The sequence below is a fragment of the Rhamphochromis sp. 'chilingali' genome (assembly GCF_963969265.1).
Source record: "Rhamphochromis sp. 'chilingali' genome assembly, chromosome: 9".
NCBI classification, from domain to species: domain Eukaryota; kingdom Metazoa; phylum Chordata; class Actinopteri; order Cichliformes; family Cichlidae; genus Rhamphochromis; species Rhamphochromis sp. 'chilingali'.
The window spans coordinates 10,252,468-10,266,612 of record NC_137936.1 but is presented as its reverse complement, the minus strand read 5'-3'; the positions used below and the strand labels follow the sequence as shown (position 1 = coordinate 10,266,612).

At 44.0% G+C, this 14,145-nt stretch overlaps 1 protein-coding gene across 4 annotated transcripts in view; it reads right to left on the bottom strand.

The window, feature by feature from the left end:
- Window positions 1–14,145, bottom strand: part of cdh4 (cadherin 4, type 1, R-cadherin (retinal)) — a 228,921-nt gene that overhangs the window by 23,463 nt on the left and 191,313 nt on the right. For all 4 annotated transcript variants that reach the window (XM_080892245.1, XM_080892246.1, XM_080892247.1 and 1 more), the window contains 2 exons: window positions 8,696–8,868; window positions 908–1,045 (listed from right to left, as the gene is read on the bottom strand). In XM_080892245.1, the coding sequence (XP_080748371.1) occupies window positions 908–1,045; window positions 8,696–8,868 (311 nt within the window). The remainder of the gene's footprint in view (window positions 1–907; window positions 1,046–8,695; window positions 8,869–14,145) is intronic.

Genomic DNA, 14,145 nt, shown 5'->3' with positions numbered 1-14,145 from the left:
TCATGAAATTCACAAGATCACATGAGATTTCAAACTGCAGGAAAAATCACTGGAGTTATAAGAAGCAGACAACATACACCACACATATGTTATCGCTATTTATTGTGGTTTATCATAGCTTTCCTACCAATCCTGGATTGGTGGTGTGGTGGTTAGTGCTGTTGCCTCACAGCAAGAAGGTCCTGGGTTCAAATCTGCAATCTGGCTAGTTTGCACTGGGTTCTCTCTGGGCATTCTGGTTTCCTCCCACAGTTAAAAATCATGCAGTTATTAGAATTAGGTTGATTGGTGATTCCAAATTGCCCATGAATGCAAATGGTTGTTTGTCTCTATGTGATAGACTGGTGAGCTGTCCAGGGCGTACCCTGCCTCTTAAATCTATCACTTCAGGGTTATGCCCCAGCCCCCCTGCAACTTGGATAAAGATAGGCGGATGGTAGTTGTTGTAAATCCATTTCATTTTTATGTTAACCAGACTCTAGACTTTGTTGAACATTATGTAATATGAAGATAACATGTAGTATTTAAGTGACCAAGTAGTATTGGGGTAAAAGCTATTGACTAGTTTTGGAATAAAATGACGAAATCGTGAACAATTAAAATATTCCAAGAGTTCAACTTACTTCATCTAAACATGTTTCAATCACGTTTAATCAACACAAAATGCACAGGTTTACTGAATATGAATAAATTGTGTTGATTTAACTAAGTTGTTTAAGTTTCTGCCAAAGCAAAACAGTTGTGTGCAACCGATGTCCATTAATGAATTAAGTAAATCCAACACGGTCTTTTTTTCAGTGTATTCTGCATGAAAACAATAGGACAGAAATAGAATGATATTAAGGCTCATACAACCCCATACAGCAGGCTAGTACAGCTTCAGTCTGCGAGCGCAGACAAGACTCACCGTCCTCACTGTCAGTTCAGGCGGGTTGTCGTTGATGTCTGTAATAGAGATGAGGGCGGTGGCTGTGTTGGAGAGTCCAAAATTCAGGTTGCCCTCCATGTCAGTGGCCTGGACAATAATGGTGTACTGAGAGACTTTCTGTAAAAACAAGCAGGAAAAGACAAACGATAGTCATCAAATCCTTGTACAAACAGAAAGTATTTCTCCATCTCACACTGACACTGGAATGAAAGCCCTCTCAGCTCTTGTACATGCCTGCCCAACTATTTTTTTTAAATTTTTTTATTTACAGTAGTTGGTCAGCTGTAAACATTTATTCATTTACTGCTGACCAACTACTGGAACAACTGAGTAGCTGGAGTCTGCTCAAAGACTTTACCTGCTCGATACCAGATAGCGAGTAGCACACATGCACAAACAAAACACACAAAGTTGCAGAAAGGGAGCAATGCGTTGTTAAAAGGCCCATCCATTACTGACTAAAAGTCTTGGCTTTCTGCTGAGAGAATGGAGTTGGATCATCACTCATTTTAATGGTGGTGCTGCCACTTTAAGATGCACCACGGTGCTTTGGATAATACCAGAAGGTGAATGGGCCTTATTTCGTGCGAGCGGGTGTCACCCTAGAGTGCACCGCGGTAAAGACTGCTACAGTACAGTGCAATGACCAGGAAAACAAAAAGAAAACACGAAGCTTTCTTTAGATACAAAAAAAACCCCGCAGAGAGAATACATCCACACTGCAGCGACACTGTCCATGGTGCTGAAAGTTCAGACTGTCCCTAGACTCAGCACTGGAAAGAGGTCTCTGTGTGAGTGTGATTCCACCCTGACAGCATATAAGCCTCTCTGCGTTGTGGCTTTGCAGTCTCTTTCCCTTTTTATGAATCCACTTGGCTCAGGCCTCCATTGTGGGAGGAATGAACGTCAAGGACAGGGCACTGTTCGTTTCACAGGGCCTGCTGTGTTGCTGAAGATCCAGAATGAGTTCTACCAGTGCTCTAATGTTCATTTGTTGCTATGCTACCTTTACAATATGTGCTGAGGAAACAAGTTCTAGCAATTTGATGGCCAGTGGCACTTATGACAGACTCTTTGAGGGAACAAGAACAAACCGAGCCAGAGGCCGTGTAGCTATAGATAATGCAGTTACAGATTTCTGCTTAGAAAGCAGTTTCTTTACTTTTTAATTTCTTTGACTCATGTCCTCCCCACCCCGGTTTATTGTGTGTTCTTTGTTAATGCACACTCCCTGCTTCTTTTGATCTCCTCCTATCTTTTTTTGCTATCTTAGATTGGTGTATTTTTTTCTGTCCCTGCATCTCTGCCAGAATCTCACACTATATCTCTACATTGCCTTCTCTCCCTCCCACTCTTTCTTTTTTCAATAGTGAAGGATGCAGTTGATTTTTAGATCAAAGCATTCAGACCCGTTAAAACAGCCAGCTGGAGTCATTTAGCATCCCTCCAAGTCATTATGAAGTGCACAGACATGTTAATCTGCACCAAACCAAGCCTATTAATGAAAACTCAATACTGGCTGCCCTTTATTAGACTCATAATGAAATATCAATACCATCTCCCCTCATACAGAGCTTCAGTAAATAGAGCATCCAATGAATGTGTCTCTCTGCAGACTCATTTAGATCCGGTCACATACATCAGTCTAGAAATAGCACCAGATGGCTGCAGGAAGCTAATAGGCTTAAGCTTTGATGGACGGTTCTTTCTTGGTCAGGTGAAGAAAAAAAAAGCCTGGACCTGAGCCAGCAGGTGGAGCTCTCAGACAGTAGCGGATGATGCTGATGCACTCTATCCTGCAGGGTTATATCACTCATCTGAGAGTAGCTGTGGGTTTATGGCCCTGCTAGCGCGCACATCCTCATCTGTCCACATCCGCTAACGTTCCAGTGAGTGGGAACAGGTGGGACACTCAGACACTTACACGCTGGGCGTACACACACACACACACACACACACACACACACACACACACACACACACACACACACACACACACACACACACACACACACACACACACACACGTAGTCACGCGCACACAGCCAAGCGTTTTCTGCTGTCCAAAAGTGGCAGTGGCTACCCAAAAAAAACAGTAAAAGGCTCTCTAATGAGTCCTATGGAAGCACTGAACAGAAAATCTCTCTGTTAGATTAGAGTCCAACACTGGCAGGAAGTACAGCTTGACCAGCAGCAACAGTCCAGACTTCCTTGCTGTTCTCGAGTGTCACTGACTTAATCTGCAAAAGCTTAAAACCATCAGAGGTCACAGAAACACCTGCACACAGAGCTCCGCCAACAACAACAACACTCAATCCCTTTTTTCACAGGGACCAAATTAGGTAAGTTTACTATATCGGAGCTTGAGGAAAGCAATGGCTTCAGGCTATCAATGTTAGCTACTCAACATATCAAGCCAGGCAGCCATCAGGACAAGTGGAAAAAGCTGGCGGCTCTTAGGAGGCAAATGGTCCAGTGGGGCAATCTTAGCAAGAACAAAGTCGAGGAAAATCCTGGTCAGAACTGGGAAGGCAAGTGGAGAGGAGTGCTCCTCTAGCAACACACACGCAGTAGCGAACTGTCCCTGATCTGAGCGTGCAGTTTCACTCAGACATGCTGTGAAGGCACACTTAAAGAGGGTAAAGAGACCGCAACCAGATGAGTAAAGGACTTGCTTTTGTAAATGCGTCGTTTGCAGATTGTGTTCTGGCTTACCGGGCTCCCAGTGGCCAGGGTCATTAGCTTGTCACTTACAATCTGTCTCAAATGGCCCAGTACACGCCTAAAACTGCGAAAACCAGCTTCTGTCGTCCTTTGACTACTCTCTCCCAGCGACCACCTCAGCAACCCCCTCAGTGTCACTGAACCCCATTACAGTTTCCACTCAGTCCAGCTGACATCAATTAAATTTACACAATTTGATTTGATGCTGTTCGATTCCATTTCATTAGATTTTAGTTGGGTTCAGTTCAATTTGCTCCAGTTCACTTCTCTTACACCGATGCCGCTGAAAATCAGAGAAATCTATAGTTACAAGTAGACGTGCGGAAACTCGCAGTCCACACAGCTACTCTCCATTTTTACATTTTTCCCCTGTTAGTACCAAAAAACATGCATCTTATTCTCTCTTCCTCACTCACATGGAGGTCCCTCGGGTTGGTGTAAGGACAGGAACGGCTCAACACTGGTTTGAAGACACAAGCCAAGCTGAGACTCACTGTCAGCAGCACACAGTGCAACACTGACTCAGGTACATGTTGGTACATGTGGGATACAATCTCTAAAGCTACTTGATTAGATATGCCTCCACATTTACGCAATCAGCGCAAATGCTCTGAGTCACAAATATAACAATCTGCCAGACTAAAACAGAGATACTGAGCAAGAGGTTCCGTGAGTTGGGTTGCACAGGAAATCAGTTAAACAAACAGGAACATGATGCACGTGCTATTGCAAAATTTTTGGCTCCAACATGTTATAAACATATAAAAAAAGTTTGGTGGAAATGTCATATTTACGGCTCTTTTTAATCTTATTTCCATGCTTATATCTTGTGTTTTGATTATTTATACTGTTTAGGTTTGTCTCTAATCACGTCTTTGTGCAAACAGGGCAGCTTGACTTAGGTGTGTTTGTGTGCTGAGAGAGTGCTTGTTTAGCTGAACAAAGCTGTGTGTCAACATCAAGGCTCGTAGCCGAATGTGAGAATTCAGTGCAAACTTTGCAAAATCGGATTTGCATATCACTTTCAGTTCGCCTTAGGTGTTTAGCTACACACTTATACCTGTGATCGGCACAGGCAGCGATGCACCCCCAGTGAAAATATCAGTGAGGAGCACGCCATACATGCAACTCAAATTTACCTTCAAGAGAAGGAAAAAGAAAAAGTCATCAAAATCCTCGGGACACATCATCTAGGAAGCATCAACGTCTGTAGTGTGCAAATCCATCTGACGGAGCTTGAGATATTTCATTACATGAGAGAAAACTCTGAGCTGCTGGCAATGCCAGAGAAAATGTCAAGGGATCACCAAAGTCAGTTATCCCAGGAGACAATGGATATTAAAAAGACTTCACAACAATCCATCTAGCAGTTGTCAAGATATCTCAGTCTGGACCTAAATGGCGTCCTAACAGGCAGTCTGAAAAAGAGAGCAACACTTCCCAGTTTGTACTGGGCAAACACCTTTCACCTGAGTCTAGTCTTTCGGATATTGAGACTGTTTATTGATTCAACAAGAACGGATGTGAGAATATTTGGTTCTCCAATAAATCAGGAAAATCTACGGCCGGGAAATACAGAAACATTGTGGTGTGCAGGATATTGTTGACATCAACTAAACGTATTATTTAGTACAGGTTTAGCTAAAGATATTATGCACAGACTTTAAGATGTGAGGCCTTTGGGCTTTTCCTCTCTCAAATCATACTTTCATGGGGCAATTATTGGAATTCCTTATAATGTGTTAATATGCGCTGGGATGCTTCTCAGTCTCTCTAGTCCTCTTCTACCAATTGCAGCATTATATGGAAACAGAGAAACTGCATTTCTATTTCTCTCAAACGCCTTTTCTGTCTGCTTACAACCTGACTTTTTGGGGTAATGTGAGCTATATTGTACAGATGTGTAGGCCAGTGAGATTTAGAGATTTATATCTAATAAAATTACCAAGACACGACAAGTCCTGACAGAAGACTAGAGAAGCAAAGAATTGACAAATGTGGCCCAGTTCAGCACCGTGTTGCTCCACATAATAAAGCAGATAGTGAGCGGACCTGTTCTTGATTGAATGTTGACTACAAACTGTCAACATCTCCCTACAGGCATCAATACTTTTCATTCAGCATCCAGCTCACAATCCTCCGATGGCTTCACTTTCTGGAGCTCCAGAGCAAGAAGGTGAATTAACATAACTCAGCAACTCAGAGGCGATAAAGCTGCGGGACTATATCGGATGCCAGTTCTCAGCCTACATCCCCAGTTGGGCTTTGCAGATCCTAATGGAGCCAGGCTGTGGGCACTCATGTCCTTGAGGCAGTCCAGGCGATGTCCTAATCGACGTTGAGACGGTCCAATGTTGAGCTGGCATCTGGCAACTCAGCACCATGCCACACCAGACTGTTCCAACCCAGGGCTCATGGGAGACTGAGACAGCCTGGGGTAATGAAAGGAAACAGCTACGCCTGCCAGAGGAACTGAAGCCACGGGGAGAGGGCGCAAAGGGAGAGTGTCCGTGCCAGCTGTGGCACTCTGAAATGGCCCACTCTGCTACCTGCTGCATCTGAGCTGCACTTCATTAGAAGACTGTTTCTTCATTCATATTTTTTTTTTAGAACAGCATGCATGTACGAAACTGCAAGTGCCTTAAACTCAGTGGACGATGGCATAAAAACATTTGTGCTTACTGTATTTATATTTAGCTCATGAGCCTGTGGGCAGGAGTGTGTGGAGGGTTAAGGGTTGTTGTGAGTGAGGCAGAATAATTGGAGTAAAGCGGTGTCAGAGGCAGGTGATACCGAGCTAACCTCCCGTTCTCCTCAACACGAGCCGCCGCTTCACCTTTTAATTAGCACATGAATATCCTAATTAGATGCCAGAACCAGGGAAGAAGATTAGTTAAAGCGCGAGAAATGAGAATGAGAAATGGGCGGGGATATGCGCTGCGCAAACTGTTTATTCACTGTCAATACAAGTAGTATGAATGCCCATGACTCTGCATAACATCAGGTGCCTATACCACACTGGTTGCTCAGACCCCCCTGTGCAACACCTGGGATCTCATTCTTCTGCTTTCGCTGCTCCTCCTTACTCGGTATGAGCGGCATTGCCTATTTACGACACGGGTGTATGCGCGCGTGTGCCCATGTGTCTGTGCTTGTTTGTGTTGATGACCTTGACAGCAGGTGGGTGAACTCCCAGGTGTGTCCTAGTTTTTTGTGGGAGGATCACAGGCAGGTGGGACTGTGCCTGGCTTGATGTGTCCAGATTAATGAGCTTTCCCTCACTCACATCAGCTGCTACTGCCGCAGCCTGGGCCAAGTTGGAAACAGGGACACAGACCTGGCCCGCATTCACTAGACTCATTTATATTGTCCCACAAATGTGCCACGCTATCATGCCATGCCAGCTCCATATAAAAATTGGATAAGGAAGAAGCATTGATGTATTGTCTCTTCTGTTATCAAAACCTGCTTCTGTTCTTGATATTTTAGCCATAATTATTCTCTAAATACGCTTGCTGTACTGCTGGTAAAATCCTGTTTTTCATTCTCAATGTATTGGCTGGCCAGGTTTAGCGCTGAGCGGGACCGGTGGGATTTCTCAGAATATAAACATTATGAGACACACTCAGTGGTGCTTTTATGCCGGCAATAAAATCAGCCAACTAAGTTATGGGGATGAGATTATCCCCCATAATGAAGGCATATGAATTTGAATGTTTTTGCCGATTTTTAGCACCGGTGTAGGGGATAGGTTTGAGCATTTGTGTTTGAGACAGTGTCTGCAACACGAAACGCCTGATAAAACGTGGCTGCCCATAGTAACCCGGTGTTGGGAAAAACAAAAGTTCACCCCCGGTGACCTTTCTCATTAGCAGGATAAGATGGAGGATAGCGCTGTGGTTTCGGTGGTGTGTGGGTTGGCAAAGTACCACAGCGAGCAACAGACACGGCAACAGCGGATGAGGCAAACGAAGGCAATGAAAAGAACACTCCTGCGACCTCGTCAGCAGAGAGGTGCTGGATTTACGCGCCCATTATGCCTGCCCTGCTCTGCGTGCTGAGATACTTGCCGGTCATTTTTATTTACACACAATAAGCAGACACGCAAATGAATCAAAATTAATGAGGTAATTTTGTGCTCGGTTTGACATTTGTGAAAGGGGGAATGCGGCTGACTTGTTTTTTTTTTTTTTTTTTTAAAGGCTTTGTTATAATCTGCGATTAAAATTAGATTTTGGGAATTTGCAGGTGGATTTATTTATTCTGGTCTTTATACATTTGTTTGTTTCAGAAAAAAAGCATAGTATGCATATAGAAGTCAAGGAAGCTCATTGTAAAAGTTAAGCAACTGTTAAACAACTAGTAAAGTCTAGTATGAACTTGTGCAAATCTGGATTAAACAATTGGCAAAATGGGATAACGTAGGTCTCGCCTAGGCCTGCATTAAACAACAAAGCCGCTTACCTTGCTATGTGGACTGAGTCTAGATCACACACTAAATGCCATTAAAAGTTGGGGATGGGATTATACTGCCTTACAAAAATGCACACAGACAGGAGGGGATGGTTGCCTTTCTTATTGCGCTATTTTTTAATGTGCTGCAATGTGCTGGAGGAAGCACACACAGTCGGTGCCCTTGTAATATAATGGCTGCCTGCCACAACAAAGTGGAGGGCAAAAGGACATCCGCACAGAGCACTGTGTACACACTCTGATGATAAACTTTACATTACATGCACCCCAGTGGGCACCTCGTGTGCTCGCGAATGCTGAATCTTTATTATGTTGCTGTAATAAGTAGTGATAGTCTAATTTCGAGGCCCATCACTGTTCTGGGACTGTTTTTGATGAACACACAGAAAATTAGGTAGAAAAACAGATAAAGTAACAACATTTTATTCTTTAGTAGTATATAAGAATGTGACTAAACATGGATAACATAACCGAACCTTCATAATTGTTTTATTGCGTGGACACAAATGAGATGCAGAGTGAATCCTCGATGTAAGTAACGGGAGCACAGAACGCACAGCTTACACTGACCTCTCTGTCCAGGCCGGCTGCCACCGTAACAATGTCTCCAGTCTCACTGTTGATGGTGAACATGTTGGGGATGGGGCTGTGGGGGCTCTGGGAGAGGATGCGGTAGCGCACCATGCCGTTCGCTGTGGTGGAGTCGTCCGAGTCTGTGGCGGTAACCTGCATCACAGACGAGCCTGCGGAGAGAAAGATTCAAAACTGTAGCGGATATACGCGTTATGCTGGCTTGACTAGAAGAGGTCAGGCTGGGAAAAAGAAAAAGTAAGCAGGCATACATTAAAATAAAATTTTTTAAAAAAGGGCTTTTCAAGTGCCTTTGTTTGTTAAAGATTTTTTCTGAAGTATCAAAGAGAAGGAAGTCGGGCGTGTGAAGACTCAGAAGACACAAAAACTTGAAACAAGTCAATCAAGACTTTCCAAATTGCTGTGGCGTACTGTTCTTTGGCAAACATCTTTTAGAGTCAGAGCTATTACAGAGCACAGCACAAACACACAAACAAAACCTGTTAAATAAGCTCCCATTTTAAAGCTGCGCTGTTTGGTGGTCTATATATTTCAAACTAGCGGGGCAAAGTTTCCACCTCTGCAGAGTCCATTTAGTAATGAGCACCGGGTCTTCTGCTACTTCCACCATCCATTATTTCAGCCTTCGGCAGCGCTGTCGCTGCCCTTAATGCTTCAATACACTCTCCCTATTTGTCTTAGAATCACAGATAAACACTGCCATTTAAGCCAGACAGCACAGAGGTAGAGAGGCAGAGGGAGTGCTCACGAGGATGTGTGCAGGAAGGGTGTGTATGAGCCCACAGTTCCTTCCAGGCACACGTATGCATTAGTATGCATGTGCGTGTTTGTGTCCTCTCAGCATGTTTCAGGGTGAGAGGCCCTGTGTCCCTGCATCTTCCCCGAGCAGAATTATTGATTTGCACGAGTTTGTCAGCTGGGCTCACAAATGTGACCAGGCAATTAGGAGCACTTGGTGCTGGAAAGAGGAGAGATCCCCTCGCCTCCCTCTCAGGGTTCTGTGAAAATGTCACTTTCCATCAGGCAGCCATTTACAGGCTGCTGCTGCTGCCGTTGCTGCTGCCGCTGAGAGAGAAAAAAAAGGCTGTCAGCTTGCAGGAGGAGGAAAGCAGAGAGAAGAGATGGCTGAAACACAAACATGGTTAAATGAGAAGAGCGTGTAAGTAGTGGAAAACACAAAGCGAGGAGGACAAGGACAAAGGAGCTGAAGCGTTAAAAGAAATGAAGGAAGAGTGGTGATGCGTTTGGCGTGATGCACGCGGCCTAATTTATTGACTTAATATTCATTTAGATTCTTTTAAAAACATGCCACTGCTTTCATGTGAGGGGGATCAAAAAAGTAGCTTAGCGACTAATCTTACCTCAGTGGGTTTGGTGGTGGGTGGTCGGTGCCGTGCTGAGCAGGCACTTAATCACAAATGTTCAACTGTCATATCAAAAGTGAATCAAACTGGTCACGTGTCATGTATGTTCTAAAGCAGAAGTAGAAACACCAAGCTTGACTTGGACTCTTTCCAAAGCATAAATTTAAATGTTTCAGCTGAAGCTAGGAAGCCGCCGGATCGGTGGCAGATTCAGCGGTCCCCTGTGGGTCTGAGCCGTTACAGGTGTCTCCATTCCTGTAATTGGGTCTAGATGGCACCATCATTCCTGTGACACCGTGCATGGACGGGATAATTGTAGCCTCGATTTCTATTTCAAACTTCATTAATTTTCAAAGCAGGATTTGTCACGTCGAACAGCAAGGAAAAGAAGAGAGGCCGCAGAAAGACAGGAAAGAGGAAACAATGAGCGATATTCCACCGAGGGGCATCGGTATATAATCAGCCTCTGAAGTCTTCCACACAAGAACAGGACCAGAGAAATCACATGTTCACACATGAAGCTTTCATTAAGTCATATGATGATTGCTGGCTTTCAGAACCAAAAAAGGAAAGGCTATGGCTGAAAGGGTTAAACTCTGAGCCTGCTTAATTCCGATTTAATTTGAACACTAATACCAAATCCTAATTGCCTTCCTGCTAAAATCGTTGGACCTGAAAATTTGGTAGCAGGCAGCTATATATAGTTGGCCATTCCAATCACGTGACCAGAGATCACTGGTGAGGTCTATCTGCTGCCTAAACATTAATCAGTCCGAGTCAACAGCCGACTTCCAATTAGAGAGAAGACGGAGTTTAAAAAAAAAGAAAAGAAAAAGGGAAAAGGAGGATAGAGATGGACAGAAATAGCAGGACTGGCGAGGTGCACACAAAGACAGGCAGGAAAGGTGGAAACTGCAGGGCATAAAACGAAATAAAAGAGGAGCATAGTGGTGAGAGAGTTTGTAAAGACCACTAAAAGAAAAAAATAAAGGGGAAGTCGGGGAGCGAGAGGGCAGGGGATGGACGATACAAGAGGATAATAATTCTAATCAGTGGAGGGAAGATAGAGGTTTCGTTTCAGCAGCAAAGAGTGGCTGCTGTACAGTACAGTACGGGCAGTGCAGGCAGAGAGCCAGAAGGAGAAATAGAGGTTGAGAGGTAAGGAAGGTAAGAGAGAAGCCTTAAGCCTGGTGAATCTTGGCGGGAGTGATGAGCAGGGCTGGGAGTTTTCACACAAGAGCCTCTAATGGTGTCCACAACACTTTGAGGAAACGGGGAATTCAGTCCAACCATTTGAACCATTCAAAAATATTTTCTTTGTCACAGCACATCAGCCGTGTCTGCTGATCTATTCCTTTCGACTTTCATCCAGGACCACAAAGGCAGAAGCCTGTGCTCGAAGGACAGGCAGCAAAGGCTGCTCATTATGCAGGCGAGCAAGAGAATAGCAAAGTGGAGGGAAGTTATTTCAGGCATCCAGGGATCCAGCTGCAAAAACAGTCAGATTCATTCGCTGAATGCACACTGGTGAGATGTCAGTAAGAGTACTTTCAAAGCTTGGATAGCTCCAAAAGTGTCCTGGCTGAATCATGTGTACTAATAACGGCTGCATTAGCTGGCTCTCAAGAGGAGCACCACACTGATTTTACACATGGAGATCAGTTAACCTGTCATTGTGAGAACTACTTAACCCACAAAAACAGTTGCATATTTTTTTTCTCTCTAGCAGAGCAAGATGATGTCATCGGGTTTATATAAACTGGTACTGTGAGAAAGCTGGGTGTTTAAAACACAGGTGGGTAAAAGTGGGAGCTGTGGGATCCTGTTCCATCCCACTCTGCTGTTTAAGGTTTGGTTTTTCTTGCTTTTAGGTGCTAATTATTATTTTCTAATTGTTTACACCTGCCATCTCATCCTGTCACCATGTTTCCTGCTGGTGCTGTCACCTCCTGTGTCACTCTCCTCTCACACTCTACCAGAGCTTTATGTCCTGTCATCATCTCCCTCACCATCAGGGATCGTGCAAGTCTTTAAATGCTGCACAAGGAATCAGGGAGCGAGACCGCGAGCCAAGATGAGGTCCTGCAAAAGAAAGCGAGGACACTACTTTTGTGGAAATCTTACATCAATGCCACACACCTCCACATGAGGCCAGAGACTGTATTTATATATTGCTTTCACTTTATTTCTTACTTTGTAGTGTACAAGGATACACAGATCACAGCTCAAAGCTATTGTGTGTGTGACAAATCTTACACAGGCACAGTTTATCCTTACGTAACAACAATGCAATTAGGAAGTTGAAAGAAATTATTACTTATCCACACATTAATTTGTTACATTACTATTAATAATAAGTCACAGTTATTCAACTTAATATCTAATGAGTAAAGAATTATTGCATTTTGTAGAGAGCTCTGTGGTTACTTGTACCAGTCACTGTGACAGGTGATCCGGCTGTGCAGCATGACATTAATAAGCGATGTCATTTAAGATCAGCAGTATGGAAACAAAGAATTTCTCATCTGGCAGTGTTATCGCTTCTCTTTGCATCTCCTTCTTGCACCTCTCTCTCATCCTTGCTGGGATTAGCTAAAACGCGAGGAAGAGATGCAAGTGAGTAAAGAGAGGAGATGTGTTAGCGTACTGAAAAGGGCCCTTTACGTTCCCCTCGCTCGGTGCCAGTCTCAGTACCTTTGTGTCAAGTGTTTCAGCCTTGTGTTCTCCAGGAGGTAATTTGACCTAGTTACTAGTGGGTTTTTTTGACTCTGCCTTTTCCCATTGTGTGCGTCTGTGTTTTTGCATACCTTCCTGCCAGATATCTGGACTGATTTGTATGTACTGAGCCTCTGCTTCAAGTTAAAATGTTTCGATTCAATCGGGCTTGTGTTACAGTTCTTGGCACGAGTGTAAGAGAGCCAGCACTTTCTCAGCTTGATCCATTCTGGTTAAAGGTCAAGTAGTCTTTGACAAAGCGTTATAAGAGCTGCTGCTCACACGTCATTAATCTTTACAAACTGCAATACATTTCATTACAAGTCAAAATAAACAAAGCTGTAATTTAAAAACTGAAAGCACCTCTTGTGACTCTGAAGGCTTTTTATTCACTGCAAACACACATAAGAGATGGTTTATGGGTAACAGATTGCAGATGCATGCACGCCCTGAATGTCAGAGAGCTGTGCGGTCGATTAAATTACAGCGGAGATTTTGACTTGAAAGAGAAAAGACCAACAATATGTTTAAGAATCTGCTTTAGGCTCAGGAGCATCACACTATTTGAAGCCAGCGGCCATCCCACCTGGTTGGAAAACATAACATATCAGAGAAGCAGCCGAAAGCTGACGGCTGCAATATTACAAAAGAACACCAAGGAAATTTGAGGTTTTAGGAGAATGTTTATTAGTCTGGCTGAGAGGCTGAAACATGTTTCTTGTGTTCAAGTACAAAATGATTTTAGAAGAATTTTTTTTACCCATAGCTAGTTTCTGAAGTTAAAATTGAATCTCTACTACACATTCCTGCCCTGTAAGAACAAACTGGTAAAACAAATAAAACGCTATGTGACACAAACTGTCCTTTTTTTTAAGGCGGAAGTGCTAACCGCAGGACCTCTGTGTCAATAAAAATTCACGTGACCCTGATGTATTCTCTGGAGTGGCACTGTAAACCTCCGCCTGCTGCCAGTAGGGAACACAGTGTGATACACACCCCAAACTTGACTGAAACACCACTGAGCCCCAGCACTGTTATTTACCTCCATCACCACATCTCCCTGCTCCTATGCCAGTTTCTAATCATCCCCCACCCAGATACAGAGATTTAAGAGGGAAGTTCTCTTAAATCTCGTTGGGGGGAATCCAGCCCCCCCCATCCCCTCCCTCACGGGAGGGTAAATCGACTGTGAGAGAAGGCACTCTGCTGCTGGTTTTTGATGTTCCTCTCTCATTTCAGTAGTCCTTTTTGAGAAAGAGGGTCCATAAAAGGGAACAACTTGCTGTCAGAGTCAGGGAGACGGGGGAGGGACGCAGAAGGACAGAACATCACAGGGCAGATGTTCTGAGT